Raw genomic sequence first — 15,774 nt, 5'->3', positions numbered from 1 at the left:
ACAGGGCTGCCCACAGATGTATGGTGGTCTTCTCTAATGCAAGTTGTACAGTAGATACAGTACAGTAATGGCAGTATTCATGCGGCTAATGTGTTATTCCATACATGGGCACATTGTGATGCACAACAGTACACACAAATCATATAAAATCTGGCATGGCCATTGGCCAGACTAATATCACTGCGTAGATATTAGTCTGGAACCTCTGTGTGGAACCTGCAAGCAGCTGATTTAAAAAAAATGCTTCTGGTGAAAACCTGCCCCATATCTGCATACTGGGCCCTGATTGGTGCCCCACAACTTAGGGGGAAGCGAAATACCAATCACAACCGAGCAGGCCAGACCAAATCTGCCGAGGTCAATTATTTAAAAGAAATTGCACTGGCAGATTCGTCTGGTTTCCAGGCTAATAAATAAATTATGTTCTGTTCCGTCGTACGAAGTTGCATAACGTAGGCATAACACTGGACATTCTCTACCAAGCATTCCATCGCCACACAGCAAATCAGAACTGACTGGCAGAAGTGTTCTGTGAAGTGCATTCAGTATTCATTCACTTAGGCCTGTCCAAATCCAGATGTCTAGAGATGATCGATGCGAGGACGATTGCGCCCGATTACGCTCGCTAACCGTTATTTGGCACACGTGTGCTCTCGTGTGAACATCGACAAAGAACCCACGACAAAGTCTGAATGGCTCGTGGAAAACATGATGTTTCAGAGTCCCTTCGTGTCTTGTGACATGAGTGTGGGCGTCGGTTCCCGGTGAGAGGAAACACATGTTGTGCGTGTATGTGTGTGTGTGTGTGTGTGTGTGTGTGTGTGTGTGTGTGTGTGTGTGTGTGTGTGTGTGTGTGTGTGTGTTAGGGCATTCACGAATAGTGATTTTTAGTATTCGAATTATTCGACCTATAAGTATTCGAATATTCGATTAATCGATTTGATTATAAAAAATAAAATAATAAAAAAATAAAAAATAAAAAAAATAAAAAGTTTTTTTTTTTTTTTTTTTTTCAATGACATTGATGACTGGACTCAAGGAATGCGAGTTGACGTCACACCAGAGCTCACAGCTGCGTGTCTGCTGCAGAAAAGCCACTAAAAAAAAAAAAATCTAAAAAAAAAAAAAAAAACTTTTTTTTATTTTTTTTTTTTTTATCGAATAATCGAATAGTGGTTTGATAGTCGAATAGTCGGTTTGATAGTCGAATATTCGAATATTCGATTATTCTGTTAATGCCCTAGTGTGTGTGTGTGTGTGTGTGTGTGTGTGTGTGTGTGCAGAAGCACATTACTGTAAGTTATCTAAACAATCAATGTGTGCTCATGCGTTTTTGCGTCTGGGTGTGTTCACATGTGTGATACCGTATCGGCAGTATCTTAACCCATTAAGACCTGGGGCCGATTCTACAAATGCCTTCTAAATCAACAGTTCTCACACTTTCAAGATTTTTCAAAAATGTTCAAAAATAGCAGATGCACATAGCAGATATATATAGCAGATATACAAGCACAAGCTTGTATATCTGCTATTTTTCAATAGCCAACGAAAAAAAATCTAAAATGACACAGATGCTTTCCCGGTTTTAATAGGTTAATGGATGTCCCTTAGCCTGCAGACTGTCAAATATTGTGAAACCATCTGGGCCTAGATTGTGAATATGCCTATGATATTGGGGCCAACTGCAAGTTCACGTAAGTGAGAAAAGCAACAACTTTATGAATTATCACAGACGGATAGTATATAGCATATTTATTTAGAAAGTTTGGTAACAGTTGCTATGCATCCCATGTTTAAAATGAATCATAAACATACTTATACGGCATTATAATCTGCTTATGCCACTGTATAATTATAGTTATAAGAACTCATAAATAATGCTTTATAACAATTATAAGGTAAAGTACAATAATATTTCATAAATGCTGGACACTCATAGACATTTGTTTTTGCAAGTGTCACTAGTGTATTATAATTGCCATAGTTGTAATACATTATAATGATGTATCATAATCACTGTTATGATGCATTTAAGGTACTTTAAGTAAAGTAATGACATTCCTGGAGGTGTAGGTAGAAACATACAGTATATAATGCATTATAACAGTGATTATAATGCATTACATAATTATTATGATGTATTACAACTGAGAATTATAACAAAACTATGATACTGGCCAAAAGAAAAAGTCTGTGATGGACCAGTAATTATTAAGTATTATGATACTTAATAATCCTTATTATAAAGTATTATTATTATTATCCTTATACGTTATAATGTGTTATGATTGCATTATGAGTACATAAGATTATAACTGTCATTATGCAATGTTATAAGCCGTTTACAATGCCTTTAAATACTTTTATATTTATATTTATAATTATAAGTCATTATGAAATGCTTTATAATGTGTTATGATTATTGTAATAAAGCATTATTATGAGTATGTATGATTTTTTATAATTATAATTATACAGTGTTATAAGTAGATTATAATGCATGTTTATAAAGCATTCTAGACATGGTATGCATAGCAAGTGTCACAGAAAGGTGCTATGGATTCTATCCTGTCACACTTCACTGGTCCTTTGAATACACCCTGACTTTGTGAATATATCAATATGCTGTTTGAAGCCACAGTGAAATGCCAGGTGTCTCTTTCCCATGGGTTACTATTGATATACTGTACACAGCATTGGCTCGTGTACAGTCTTGTGAGTTGTCGTGGCCGAGTGGTTAAGGCGATGGACTAGAAATCCATTGGGGTCTCCCCGCGCAGGTTCGAATCCTGCCGACAACGGTGGAACGTTTTCATTTGTACCATTGTCATGTAAAAATGCGCTTGTATACTCTGTCACAGAGAAGAAACAAAGGCCATGCAAGAATGAATAGGAGTGAGCTGACACAAAATACCTGGGATAACTATAGCCTGTAGCCTACACATGGCCAACATGCTCGTTGATTATCTCTGAAATGTTCGTAAGCGATGATTCAGGAACTAAAAAGGTTTATGACAGAATGAATGTGTTAAAATCTGAATCTTTATAGCAAAGGTTTGAGTACCTCTGCCATAAAGGTATACTAGCCTTCTATTGTAATAGTCTTTACATTTATGTTGTTGAATATTACAGTTTACAGTTTAGGCATTTAGCAGACGCTAAATTATATTAATACATTAAAGGGATATTTCACTTTCAAAAAAACTTTTAGTCATTTTATGGTCTACTCAGGCTTTTGAGAGCCCCCCAGACCGTTTTTAAGTTGCTTGATTCAGTATTTAGATATTTGATATTAATTTTATCAGCCACGCCCCCTTCCTACACAAACCCATTATAACTTCAAACTCTATTTTTAACATGTTAGAGTCATCACAAACACCCGTCCTTGGTTCTGGTGACTCATCCTGCCCTCCTAATACGCGAGGGGGGCGTGTTTTTTTGATTACTTTTATCATTTATTCTATACATATTTTTTATTGTTTTTTTTTTTTTTTTCATTTTCCAAACAATATATAAAAAATAAATGAAAAAAGTATTCGAAAAAACGCGCCCCCCTCGCGTATTAGGAGGGCAGGGTGAGTCACCAGAACCAAGGACGGGTGTTTATGATGAATCTAACATGTTAAAAATTGAGTTTGAAGTTATAATGGGTTTGTATAGGAGGGAGCAGTGTCTGATCAAATGAATATCAAATATCTAAATACTGAATCAAGCAACTTAAAAACGGTCTGGGGGGCTCACAAAAGCCTGAATAGACGATAAAATGACCCAACGTTTTTTTGAAAGTGAAATATCCCTTTAACCTAATACATTAATTATTAGTCTTTTACTAACAGTAATTCACAAGTGTGGAAGTTGTTGTGGCCGAGTGGTTAAGGCGATGGACTAGAAATCCATTGGGGTCTCCCCGCGCAGGTTTGAATCCTGCCAACAACGTTGATTGCTTTATATGCATATATGAGCACAAATTTAAAATTGCACTCTGCTACTGTAGCTATAGAAATAAGCTATGGTCTGATTAAAACTGCTGATTGACTATACATGCACCTCTCATATACAGTAAAATTCGAGTGTTCATTTATACATGTGTAATAACCGTGTAAAATGGAAGCAGGGGTCCATTTGATTCCATTGTACACTCTCAGACTTAAATTAACACTCATGATTTTACAGTATACAGACATACAAACCACCTACAGATGCACTGTAATGATGACATGAGGTTTTACAGGACAAGTGGTTATACTCTTGGCACAGTGAAAAAAATAACAGGCTGAAATACATAGACTCAAATGATCTGTGCTTGTACAGTTATCTTAATGTTATCTTTATAACCTCCTCCTGCATCCGCATTCATGAAACTTTACGAATAAATGTGACAGTTATTGATTTACACTGGTCAGACCAAATGGCCCTATAAATTCCAGCATGGCTTATAATGTAAACTGAGACTGAGACTTGAATAATTTATGAATGCAGTCCCTCATAGCGTGAATGCAACCACTCAGAGCCCAGTGGCCTTTGAGAGAGAGATCATTTTCTGGGGAGTCTGCTCACTCAGTTGTGGTTTTAACAACCCGGGGCCGAGCCAAGGCTTTGGCCATCATAAAGTACTATTTAACTTCTGATTTGGCTTTCATAAGTGAGTAGTAATCATAAACCACTGTACACTCTGTACAGCTGTAGAAATACTCGGAGGGAATACAGTGGAACAGTGTTTTTGAAAATAAATAGTCAAAAATAACACGTGCCCTTTTGCATTTGCATGTGTGTTTGTAAGGAATCGCACACGCACTGCATGTCCAACGTACCTAGAACGCTGACGTCGTACTTGATCTCCTTCTCCCCGGCGATGCTGGTCGCCACGCAGACATAGCGGCCTGAGTCTGCGATTGTGGCGGACAGAATCTCTATCTTCCTCCCCTGCTGGAGGACGCGGACACTCTCCCCGTCCCGCACGGGAATCCCGTCCTTCAGCCAGGTGAGGGAGGGCGGAGGGTGGCCCCCCGCCTCACACTCCAGCGTCATGGACTTACTGAGGACCACTTTCTTCTCCGTGGGACCGTCTTCCCCTCCCGGGATGGTGGGAGGCACTGGAGGATAACATGGAAGAACAGAAGTAGGGTTGGAATAGAGGGACAGCTGTTGGACCTACTGTACTGTTGACAATTATAAATTAAATGGATTGAATGAAGTTAAGCGTTCATAAAGTTGATGTTCCATAGTTCACCGGGAGCATCAATCATCTAATAATCTAAACATCATCCATTGACTTTTTAGTGATTACGCTAGAGGGCGCTCTTCGCCAACCTATGAATGATGCCTTGACTGCAAGAGAACGATAGAACCGTAAATGACGTCATCCAAAAAAAAAAACCTGTTCACTCCAATATTATGAGTTTCAGAAAAAAAACATCTAGCTTGGATTTCTTCTCCCAGACTGCATTTTTTTGTGAAAACAAGCCATATTCAACTCCCGATAACAACAGGAACAGACAATCGCGGTTACAATGTTTTTGTTCCGGTGGAAAGAGGAGAGACTCGTCTCCCCACGGAGACTTTGTTTGTTTACATCCAGGTTGGAAAAAAAGAACGGTGGATCGTCAAAAAGACTCAAAATAAGGTAAAACCGCTGGCAGTGGCCGATGAATTAATTTGTTAATACCTGGCAGTGATGTGTTAAACAATTATTGGGAAAATATACTTGAATAGAACCAATTATAGTGACGACGAAATGTAACAAACGTCAGTGTTAAAACTACCAGGCATACACATTAAAATCCTTAGTGTTAATTTCACTCCGAATAGTGTACAAATGTACAAAAAACATTTTTGAGTTGAGGATTTTACTTACGGTATGTGTCGTATTGTACTTACAATAGACATCCAGCTCATATTTCTTCTCAGCGGTACCAGCCACGCTGGTTACCCTGCAGCTGTACTGGCCAGCGTCGGACGCCTGCGCCCGAGGGATCTTCAGGTAGTGACCTCGCTCCACGTACTGGGCCTGTCGGCTGGACAGGATGGCCTCGCCGTTACGATACCAGTTGATGACGGGTATGGGCACCCCTCGTGCCTCACACTCCAGTGTCACCAACGTGTCCAGGAGGGCAGTGACCTCTGTGGTCACATTGCCACCTTTGATGGAGGGCGGTACTGAGAGAAGGGACAGAAGAAAAAAAAAGAGGCATCACTTTGATTGATCTGGGTCCATTGGCCAATGCTCTCAGACATTTTGAGGGCTCAATTCAGAAGCTCAGTCGTTTATAGGCAAGATTAACTGGATCTCTTGTTTAGGCTGTTGGGTCATTATAGGTGGAAATGTTCAAGAATGTAATTTTTTTTAGAAACAGCAGATGTACAAAAGCTCGTAGAGCGGATATTTTCTCCACCTGACACCGTTGACCGACAAATAAAATAGGACTTAAGTGGTTAATTAACTATGTATATCACAACATGATCACAGGAAGTTCCACACACTGTCCACTAGTAAAGTATTGTTTTCTAGTATCACAATTGTATGCTCTGGTAGATGTGCTCTATAGTCACCATAGACACTGAGGTTAAAGTCCTTGGACTGTTTGCCCGCTGCATTGGTGACACTGCACTGGTAGCGGGCCTGGTCTCCAAGGCGGGCACTCTTTATCTTCAACACCTGACCCCTGTTAGAGACCTCCAGATTGGGATCACCCAGGAACACTAGCCTGGGGAAAAAAAGGAAGGGATGAAAATAAGAGAGGACCGGGGGTAAGTGATGTGGGTTTAAGGCCAGGTTATAGGTCAATTCACATTTAGTTCAGATACTGATATATCACTGAAAATAAATGGCGGTTAAATCCTTTTAAACTTACTTTCTGTCCTTGTACCACTGGATTGTGGGAAAGGGCACTCCTTTGACCCTGCACTCTAGACTGATCTCCTGGTTTAGAACAGTTGACAGGTCTCGTGGAGAACCTGTCCCTATGATGGTGGGAGGGACTGGAGCACACACAGAGTGAGTGTCACAGATGATGATGTCCAGAGGCAAAAACAACAAAAACACTATACTAAGGAAAAGTACAGCGCTATTTAATTAACCTTAGTGATTATGTATCTAAAACATAGAAAAATGCTGAAATTAATTCATTTCAGACATCATTTTGGTGTTTGTACCTCTAGGTTATTCCTACATGTTATGGACTTGAGCTTGTCATATTCCACTGTTTATTGCCCATTAGCTATACTCACCCAGTACATCCAAATAGAAATCCTTGTCTGTGCTGCCAGCGATGTTGATGGCTTTGCAGCTGTAGCTGCCTGTGTCTGCTGTGTCAGCCTTCAGTAGCCTCAGGGTTTTCCCTTTATCCAGGATCTGGACACTGCTGCTGGGGGTGACCTGTTGATCAGCATAAGTCAACTAAAGCTGCAGGTATCAGGAGTTTCACAACACACAGTAAGCTTATAGTATTCATTTAACTCTGAGAGTGTACTGTAACCAACTGGAGCCCTTTACAGTTTTACACTCTCTGTGTTGAAATGGATAAGTTAACGCTGAGGATTTCTACTATGCAGCAGCATTTCAATATGCAAATTGGAAAAAAGATTTATGCACGATGTTGAGCTGAAATGACCCAAAAGAGCAAATTTACTGAACTTATATAAAAAGAAATTACTCATTACTTCAGTATCACTGGGTCACCAAAGCAATAAAAAAGATTGCTAGATGCAATTTGAAAGCATAACACTAATATTCCAAAATGTTGCAAATAAACAATAAGCATGTAGAGTACAAGACTGGATTACTGCTTTTGTAATTCAAATAGGATGAGGTTTTACAATCTTCAAAGGAAGCAGTGGAAACTGAGACAACAACAGAAATCTGTCTATACTGGTCCAGTAGAGAGCCTTTCATTGTTGAATATTTTGAGAATCACACAATTATTTCATGACGACGCAGTTTAAATTTAGCTCATGAGTAGCAGTTTTTGAAGTGTTGCTTGAGGCCAACAGCAATCAGAGGACAGAGCTCTACATTAGCATATTAACATAATAAGCGCGCTGCTTTTCCCATCTGCAGGATATGAGCTGTGTTGAAGGAAAAAGCAGTGCTATAAAGGGAACAACAAAGAGCCGGCCAGTGGAAGTGGAACATTACACCACACTGTGGCCTACTGCCCTGTTCTCATATTAATATATCATCATTATTATGTCATTACATCTGAGAACACACTGCCTGTCGCACGATTAGATATTTCATCTTCACAACACAGAGACACGCACGCACGAGTTCCATGCACACACACGTGCACACATATGCACGGATGCAGGCGCGCATACATACACAGAGAAACACGGACTCATGCTGTGTGCACAAGTGGCACACACACACACACACACACACACACACACACACACACACACACACACACACACACAGGCGCACACGCACACACACACACGGGCGTACACACACGGGCGCACACACACGGGCGCACGGACACGGACACACACACACGTGCCTTTGTGATAATGAACCATATAAAATGATCCACATAAAGCTGTCTTTAAGTGTTTTTAGTTTAATGGCTTTTCTCTTGGAGAGCGTACCCTGTGATCAGAGCTCAATCAACCACTATGGCTTTTTGTATTAATGGATGGAAAGCCTTCACTTCTCATCATAGCTTCTCATTACTTTGAAACATGTCAAAAACCGACCCGTTTATCCCAGTGGTGCATTTAAACCATTGTTTAATTATAGGTTAAACATCTGATGTAAAGGCATAATGATGGCTTTGAATATCAGTGAAAATTGTGAATACCAAAGAGCACGACTAGCATAAAACTACTTTGATGACTGAGGGCAACATGATGTAATAATTGTTATGTGTCACGTTAGCAGCAGAGATCCATTGTGATTCCACCTACCGGAATCCCGTCTTTGTACCAGGTGATGACGGGCGTGGGACTTCCTGTTACATCACACAGCAAGCTGGTGGGCTGGCTTAGGACCACCGACACATTGCCTGGGGTGTCACTGCCACGGAAGTCTGGAGGCACTGTGAACATGATTCATTCATAGTTTTAGGATGAACAGAAAGTTAAGGCTCAATATGTTTTGTCTTATGATGGTGTCGCGTGACAGAAAAACGGCTGATCTACAAGCTTACAATGCATCACATTGCGACGCGTTATGAGCTTGTAGGTCACACGATACTTGGCATGTTACACTTGCTTTAGCAGGTGTGCTGTGGGTCAGGACCCCCAGGGGGGTCCCCACATGATTTTTGGGGGGTCCCCTGATGACAGCGAAGTGACAATTTAAGGACATTTAAGAGATTTTGAATACCTAAACAAAATGAGGGAAAAAAATAAATGAAATGAACTGAAATGAATAAAGACCATCAAAAGTCATCAACAAACTATACTATAAAAACAAATAATATAAGAGATAAAAAAAAAAAAATAGCCGATCTACAAGCTGAGAGCTGCTATTTTCACAATATTTATCTGTGGAACCGAGTCAAACTAAATGTAATGCCTCAACTCCTACGGTCCAAGTGCTTGTCAGGGTGGTGGGGGTCCCCAGTTCGAATATGATTATTTTGGGGAGTCACAGCCTCAAAATGGTTGAGAACCACTGGTCTAATTGCATTTAAATAAGCACCATTGACTTTGAGCTGGTACTTCTTCTCCGTGGAGCCGGCGTCATTGGCGGCGGTGCAGACGTACTCGCCGTCGTCCAGCGGGGACACGGAGGCCAGGATCAGCAGCGTGCCGTCCTCCAGGATGGACACGCCCGGCTCGTTGCCCGTCAGCTCCTGGCCGTTACGCAGCCACCGGATGGCCGGCTTAGGAACACCTGTGATAGAGAAAGAGAGAGAGACAGAGAGAGACACATAAGAGAGAGAGAGAGAGAGAGAGAGAGAGAGAGAGAGAGAGAGAGAGAGAGAGAGAGAGAGAGAGAGAGAGAGAGAGAGAGAGAGAGAGAGAGAGAGAGAGAGAGAGAGAGAGAGAGAGAGAGAGAGGCAGATGCCGAGAGACAGAGGACGGGAAGTCAATCATGCAAAGATGTGGAGTTAAGAGCAAATAAACTAATAAGACTGAAACCTTCCAAAAGTATTTCAAACGAAGCACTCGGTCTGTGTATCTTGTGGTGACGCTAAAAGGTTTCAACAGTACCTTTAGCAGGGCAGGGGAAGGCAATGCGCTGATTGGCAACTCTCTCTTGGTGAGGACTGTTGAAAGGTGGCTCCAGTATCTCTACCACGGGGGGCACTGAAGACACACACACACAACACACACACACACACACACACACACACACACACACACACACACACACACACACACACACACACACACACACACACACACACACACGATGATGAATTCAAGTACAATGAGTCCAACTGAACATATTCACACTATCGCCATTTTGCTCTTATATCATACTCGGGGATCGTGAGTAACCGATTCCCACTGCTTCGGTTCGCCAAACATCCTGCGTACTGTATGTGAACAAATGCATGACTTTTAAAATCACTTGACAACAAGACAAGCACGCCTCAAGGTCTTGTTGTCGAGCGAGCCATCAGGTGAGCGAGTGCCTGCAATTGACCAAGCGTCAATGAGTGTGCTGTCCAACGCAGTGATAGGCGAAATAGGTTATCACACAAACCAAAACGAGCGCTCCCTCCTCTGTCCCTCCACACGTCTCAGCCAATCACAGCGGTGGGGGCAGGGTTTTGTGCTTAACTCGATGGGAATAACTTATACAGTAAGAGACAAATGGCCACCATGTGAAAATGGTCAATGTGCATTTGAACGGTGTGTTGGACAGTTGCAAACACACAATTCTAAATGAGTGGATGAACAGATGGAACAAATCTCTCTAGGATGTGAGGCTAAGGTCACCCGACCTTGCACCAGAAGCTGAACCTGAGCCTCGTCTCTTCCAGCAGTGTTTGATGCCACACAGGTGTAGGTCCCTTCGTCATTCAGCCCTACGCGGCTCAGCGCCAGGCTACCATCATGGGACACAGGGTACCGCGTACCCTCCCTTGTCCAGGATATGGTGGGCTCAGGGATGCCATGTGCCACACAGGGCAGTTCCACAGGGTAGCCCTCCTGCACCTTCATTACCCTGGGCCCTGCCTGGATGCTGGGGGGTACTGAAGGACAGACAGAGAGAGAGAGAGAGAGAGAGAGAGAGAGAGAGAGAGAGAGAGAGAGAGAGAGAGAGAGAGAGAGAGCGAGAGCGAGAGAGACAAGACCAACATAATAGATTGTTACCACACTCATGGTACAATATGTTTCCTCTACTGCTTTGAATGGGGTGTATATGAAGGTGTTAAGAGACAATGATAATTCACGGTTTAGGGCTATGTCTTTCCTGTTTGGGCACAAGCACATACACACATGCATTTGTCTGCATATGCTGTACATACTGTACATGTGCATAAGCACACACACACACACACACACACACACACACACACACACACACACACACACACACACACACACACACACACACACACACACACACACACACACACACACACACACAGTTACATGATAATAATCTGTCATTTAAATTGTGCTAGGTTAATTGCAGAGTTCCAGCCTCTTCCAGAAGCCATTTACACTACACTGTCATTTCACCACACCTCATCTCACCTCTCCTCTCCTCTCCCCTCGTCTCCCCTCTCTTCTACATAACATTTCTATCCATATGGGTTAAATACTTTTACATTGATCCTGTCTACAGTCCTCAGTGACTAACAGTGAGTGTGCTGTAAGCAGACAGTAAGTGTTCTACTGTGTAACCTCTAATGAGGATGTGTCAGTCAGTGGCAATGGTGTATGGGAATGTTTTGACTGAGTGAATTTAACAACTGTTGTTAAACTCAATCAGAGTGAGTGTACCGTGGAAGTTGGATGATGAGAATGTGTTAAAAGTTCAGTCTGCAACTTTGGTTCCAGCTGGACTGTACGGGTCGGTCCAAATAAACAGAGAAACAGGAACTCTCCAATTTGCGAACAAGAATGCTGGTACTAATGCGTATTTCATATTCTGTCGTACAATGTTGTCCCGTGGCAAGAATAGCAGATCTACAAGCTCACAAGTATAAATCAGGCTTCATGAATCATGACCATCAAGCAGTAGTAATTGAACTCTGGGTGCTTACCCAAAACACTGAGGTGAACTGACTGGGTGAGATTGCCAGCGATGTTGGACGCAACACACACATACAGACCACTATCTGTCACTCTGGTTTCTGAGATCTTCATAGAGCCAGAGGGAAGCTGGGTGTGCCTGGGAAGAACACACACACATTTGAGATGATTTGAGTCTGTGCAATACAGATTCATAAAAGAAAGGTGACAGACATGCACACACACACACACACACACACACACACACACACACACACACACACACACACACACACACACACACACACACACACACACACACACACACACACACACACACACACACACACACACACACACACACACACTGCCTCCACTCACTCACTCATCATTATAAACAGATAATCCACTCGGCCTTACTAATCCACCACCAACCAAAATTACAGCTCCTCTACCAGACATGCAATAGTACAGCAGATCACAGAGAAGAGTATGATGATCACTCTGTCATCCTAACCAAACCACAAACCGAACGCCTGAGGTTATGAGGCCAGGGTAGAGAGCACACTGCAGCTTAGACATCACAGGAGTTCCCTGCTTAAACGCTCAATTATGTAATTTATGCTTCAACTGCATGGTCCAGACAATAGCGTCCTGGCATGCCATACGTGAAGGAAATCGTCTGTAAATGCGTGCATGCAAGTAAACATAATGTAACCACGCTGGAAGGCAAGTGTATGTGAGCATGTGCGTGTCAGTTTGTGTACTACGGTATATGCATATGTATGCACAGGTGTTACCTTGGGGAGAAGGGGGAGATGAGTTGTCTCTCCTTGGCCCAGGAGACAATGGGGGGCGGGACACTGTGGACCTCGCAGGGCAAAGTGACATCTTCGCCCTCAATGATGGAAAGCCTAAACGGTGCCTCGGATCCCCCTAGTCCACCATCACCTGTATTGGACCTGGGCCGAACTGGATAGACACACGCACAATGACATGCACACACATGCACACACATGCACACACGCACGCACGCACGCACGCACGCACGCACGCACGCACGCACGCACGCACGCACGCACACACACACACACACACACACACACACACACACACACACACACACACACACACACACACACACACACACACACACAGGCCAACACACAGCGTATGCAATATTAGTAAATGTGTGAGATGGGTAGAAAGAGACAGAGTAAAGGTTACAGAGAGTAAGGGAAAGAATGAATTACACCCGTAAGCGCCCATTTGGTTCCATTTGTACATTCTCTGAGACACTTCTTTTGGTTTTAAATTATGATTATCTTCATCAAATAATTTCCAAACACATCTGCCAACTCCCCTTAGTCTTCTGTCCCTGGGTCTTACCGTAGACAGTGAGCTGAACCTTTCTGGAGCTGTAGCCCGCTGCGTTGGTGGCGGTGCAGATGAATTCTCCCGACTCCTTGGCAGAGGGGGAGGCAATGTGGAGACTGCCGTCGGGGGCCAGGGAGAAGGCCGGACCACCCAGGTTTAGCAGCTCTCCTCCCTGCAGCACAGAGGAGGCCAAAGAGCCCCGACCGGAATAGATTTCATTAACACATTACAGTAATTTACTAACACTCAGCAGGGTGTTGGAGGAGAGAACGAGTGATTATGGTCTTTAGATTTACCTTTTCTTTTTTCGAATGACAGAAAAGTATAATGAGAAAGGTAATTGCATTGGTTTCGGATGAGCCAAAATATAAACCAAATAAGAGCTGAATGTAACAGGCTTGGGAGGATTAAGTCAAGCAGAGAATCTGTCTGAAGTAGCCGAGTTGACTTGACATAAGACTGAGGCATTATGGAGAGCGCAGTAGAGGAATCAGAAGAAATGACATTTGGACAGCTGGTGCAGACCTTAGCGGGTCTAGTTTCATATAAGCCTCTGTAGCCCCATTCACTTTAACAGCATCACTTTTACAAGTCCGAGAAACCAGTGTGAAAGATGGAAAAAAGGGAAACCACAGACACACATGTGCACGCACGCACGCACACACGCACGCATGTACGCACACACACGAGCGCGTGCGCGCGCACACACACACACACACACACACACACACACACACACACACACACACACACACACACACACACACACACACACACACACACACACACACACACACAGTGCACATGCATAAGTGAGCACACTACAATGTAATGGAGAGTGTATTTTCACAAAGCAGCATGCAAGGGTCAAAATTGTCCCCTCTATCAAACACTGCGGCATTCTGCTGTACTACAGTTGTCTTCTCATGGCCCATCAATGGAAAAGTAACATATACACAAAGGATCCTCACCCACTGTACACAGTAAAGTCCTCAGTGTTAATTTAACATTTGAATATGATGTACACACTAAACCCTCACAGGGGGGTTTAGTGTGTATAGAAAAAACTCAAATGTATGAGCTCTAAACCATGTAAAAAAGTATGAGACAAAACTATCGCACAGATCTAGGTGTCTTGCATTTCAGAGACAACCATGTTTTTAGCATGTTCTGCTCCAGAGATGCCACAATGCACTATAAATATATGTGAATGTAGGAAATGCTTTTTACAACAGGAGAAGGAAGCGCTGCATTGATCCAATGGCTCACACTACAGCTGCTCTTTAATGGAACAGGTTGGTATATGAAAACAAAATCCAAGAAGTCTTGCTTGATTGAAAATCCTCCAGTGGTGCAGACAATCATGGAAGATAATTAAGGCATTAACTGTGTTTAGGTGAAAACAATTAAAGATGTACAATATTTATTTGAGCAAGGAGCGTATTGACTCTTAGATTTTCATCAGGGTCTGACTCTGAATGCTTAGTAAATATTGGTGTGTCATATAGGAAAGCTTCATGCAGATGCTAGACAAACATATGGTACAGAACAGACCTTTGCCCAGGTGATGTCTGGGGTGGGTACTCCATTGGCCCGGCAGGGCAGTGAGATGGGTGTGCCCTCTATGGTGCTAAACACCTGCGGCCCATGCTGGATGGTAGGAAGCACTGGGAACATTTACAAAGAGCAGGGCACAATTAGTTGTTAGACATACTAATAAAAAAAATGTAAACACACACATTATGTACACACACACCATTCCAACACAGCAATCTGTAGTCTGCATTTACTGTATGTACTGTGTGTGTGTGTGTGTGTGTGTGTGTGTGTGTGTGTGTGTGTGTGTGTGTGTGTGTGTGTGTGTGCGCGCGCGTGCGCGCACGTGTGTGTGTGTCTTTTTCAATCTATCTGTTTAATCTATAAAGATTGGGAAATCTGTGAAAGAGATCAGTCCATGAACCTTGGAGTGACTACAGAGGGGGAAGAAAATCTTTAATGTCACTTTAAAAACTCAGACAAACAAACTAGACACACAGTACTGGTAATAGAGTCTTCTTAAACTTTAACAGAACTTAGACATTTACTGTAGACCCTGGTATAATATAGGACCAAGCCCTCAAAACCGACAGTGATAAGTGAAGCGCGGCTTTCCTGGTGGCCGACTTTGGAAGTGCAGTTTTCCACAGCTGGGGCCAGATACATGAACGAGCGAAAATGGTCTCGACTTGCGTGTGGGGTTGCACACAGAGGTGACACTAC

General features: G+C 42.7%; 1 protein-coding gene across 1 annotated transcript in view; it reads right to left on the bottom strand.

Moving 5' to 3' along the window:
• Nucleotides 1-15,774, bottom strand: part of hmcn1 (hemicentin 1) — a 191,236-nt gene that overhangs the window by 54,417 nt on the left and 121,045 nt on the right. The window contains exons 20-32 of the mRNA XM_084066545.1: nt 15,070-15,182; nt 13,528-13,687; nt 12,939-13,110; nt 12,171-12,298; nt 10,899-11,150; nt 10,159-10,254; nt 9,644-9,838; nt 8,905-9,035; nt 7,228-7,375; nt 6,852-6,978; nt 6,550-6,704; nt 5,878-6,156; nt 4,812-5,093 (exon numbers count right to left, since the gene is read on the bottom strand). Coding sequence (XP_083922671.1) covers nt 4,812-5,093; nt 5,878-6,156; nt 6,550-6,704; nt 6,852-6,978; nt 7,228-7,375; nt 8,905-9,035; nt 9,644-9,838; nt 10,159-10,254; nt 10,899-11,150; nt 12,171-12,298; nt 12,939-13,110; nt 13,528-13,687; nt 15,070-15,182 — 2,238 coding nt within the window. The remainder of the gene's footprint in view (nt 1-4,811; nt 5,094-5,877; nt 6,157-6,549; nt 6,705-6,851; nt 6,979-7,227; nt 7,376-8,904; nt 9,036-9,643; nt 9,839-10,158; nt 10,255-10,898; nt 11,151-12,170; nt 12,299-12,938; nt 13,111-13,527; nt 13,688-15,069; nt 15,183-15,774) is intronic.

The sequence above is a fragment of the Gymnoscopelus microlampas genome (genome assembly GCF_963454915.1).
Source record: "Gymnoscopelus microlampas genome assembly, chromosome: 9".
Lineage (NCBI taxonomy): Eukaryota > Metazoa > Chordata > Actinopteri > Myctophiformes > Myctophidae > Gymnoscopelus > Gymnoscopelus microlampas.
The sequence above is the reverse complement of the archived record's forward strand: the minus strand, read 5'-3'. Positions and strand labels throughout refer to the sequence as shown.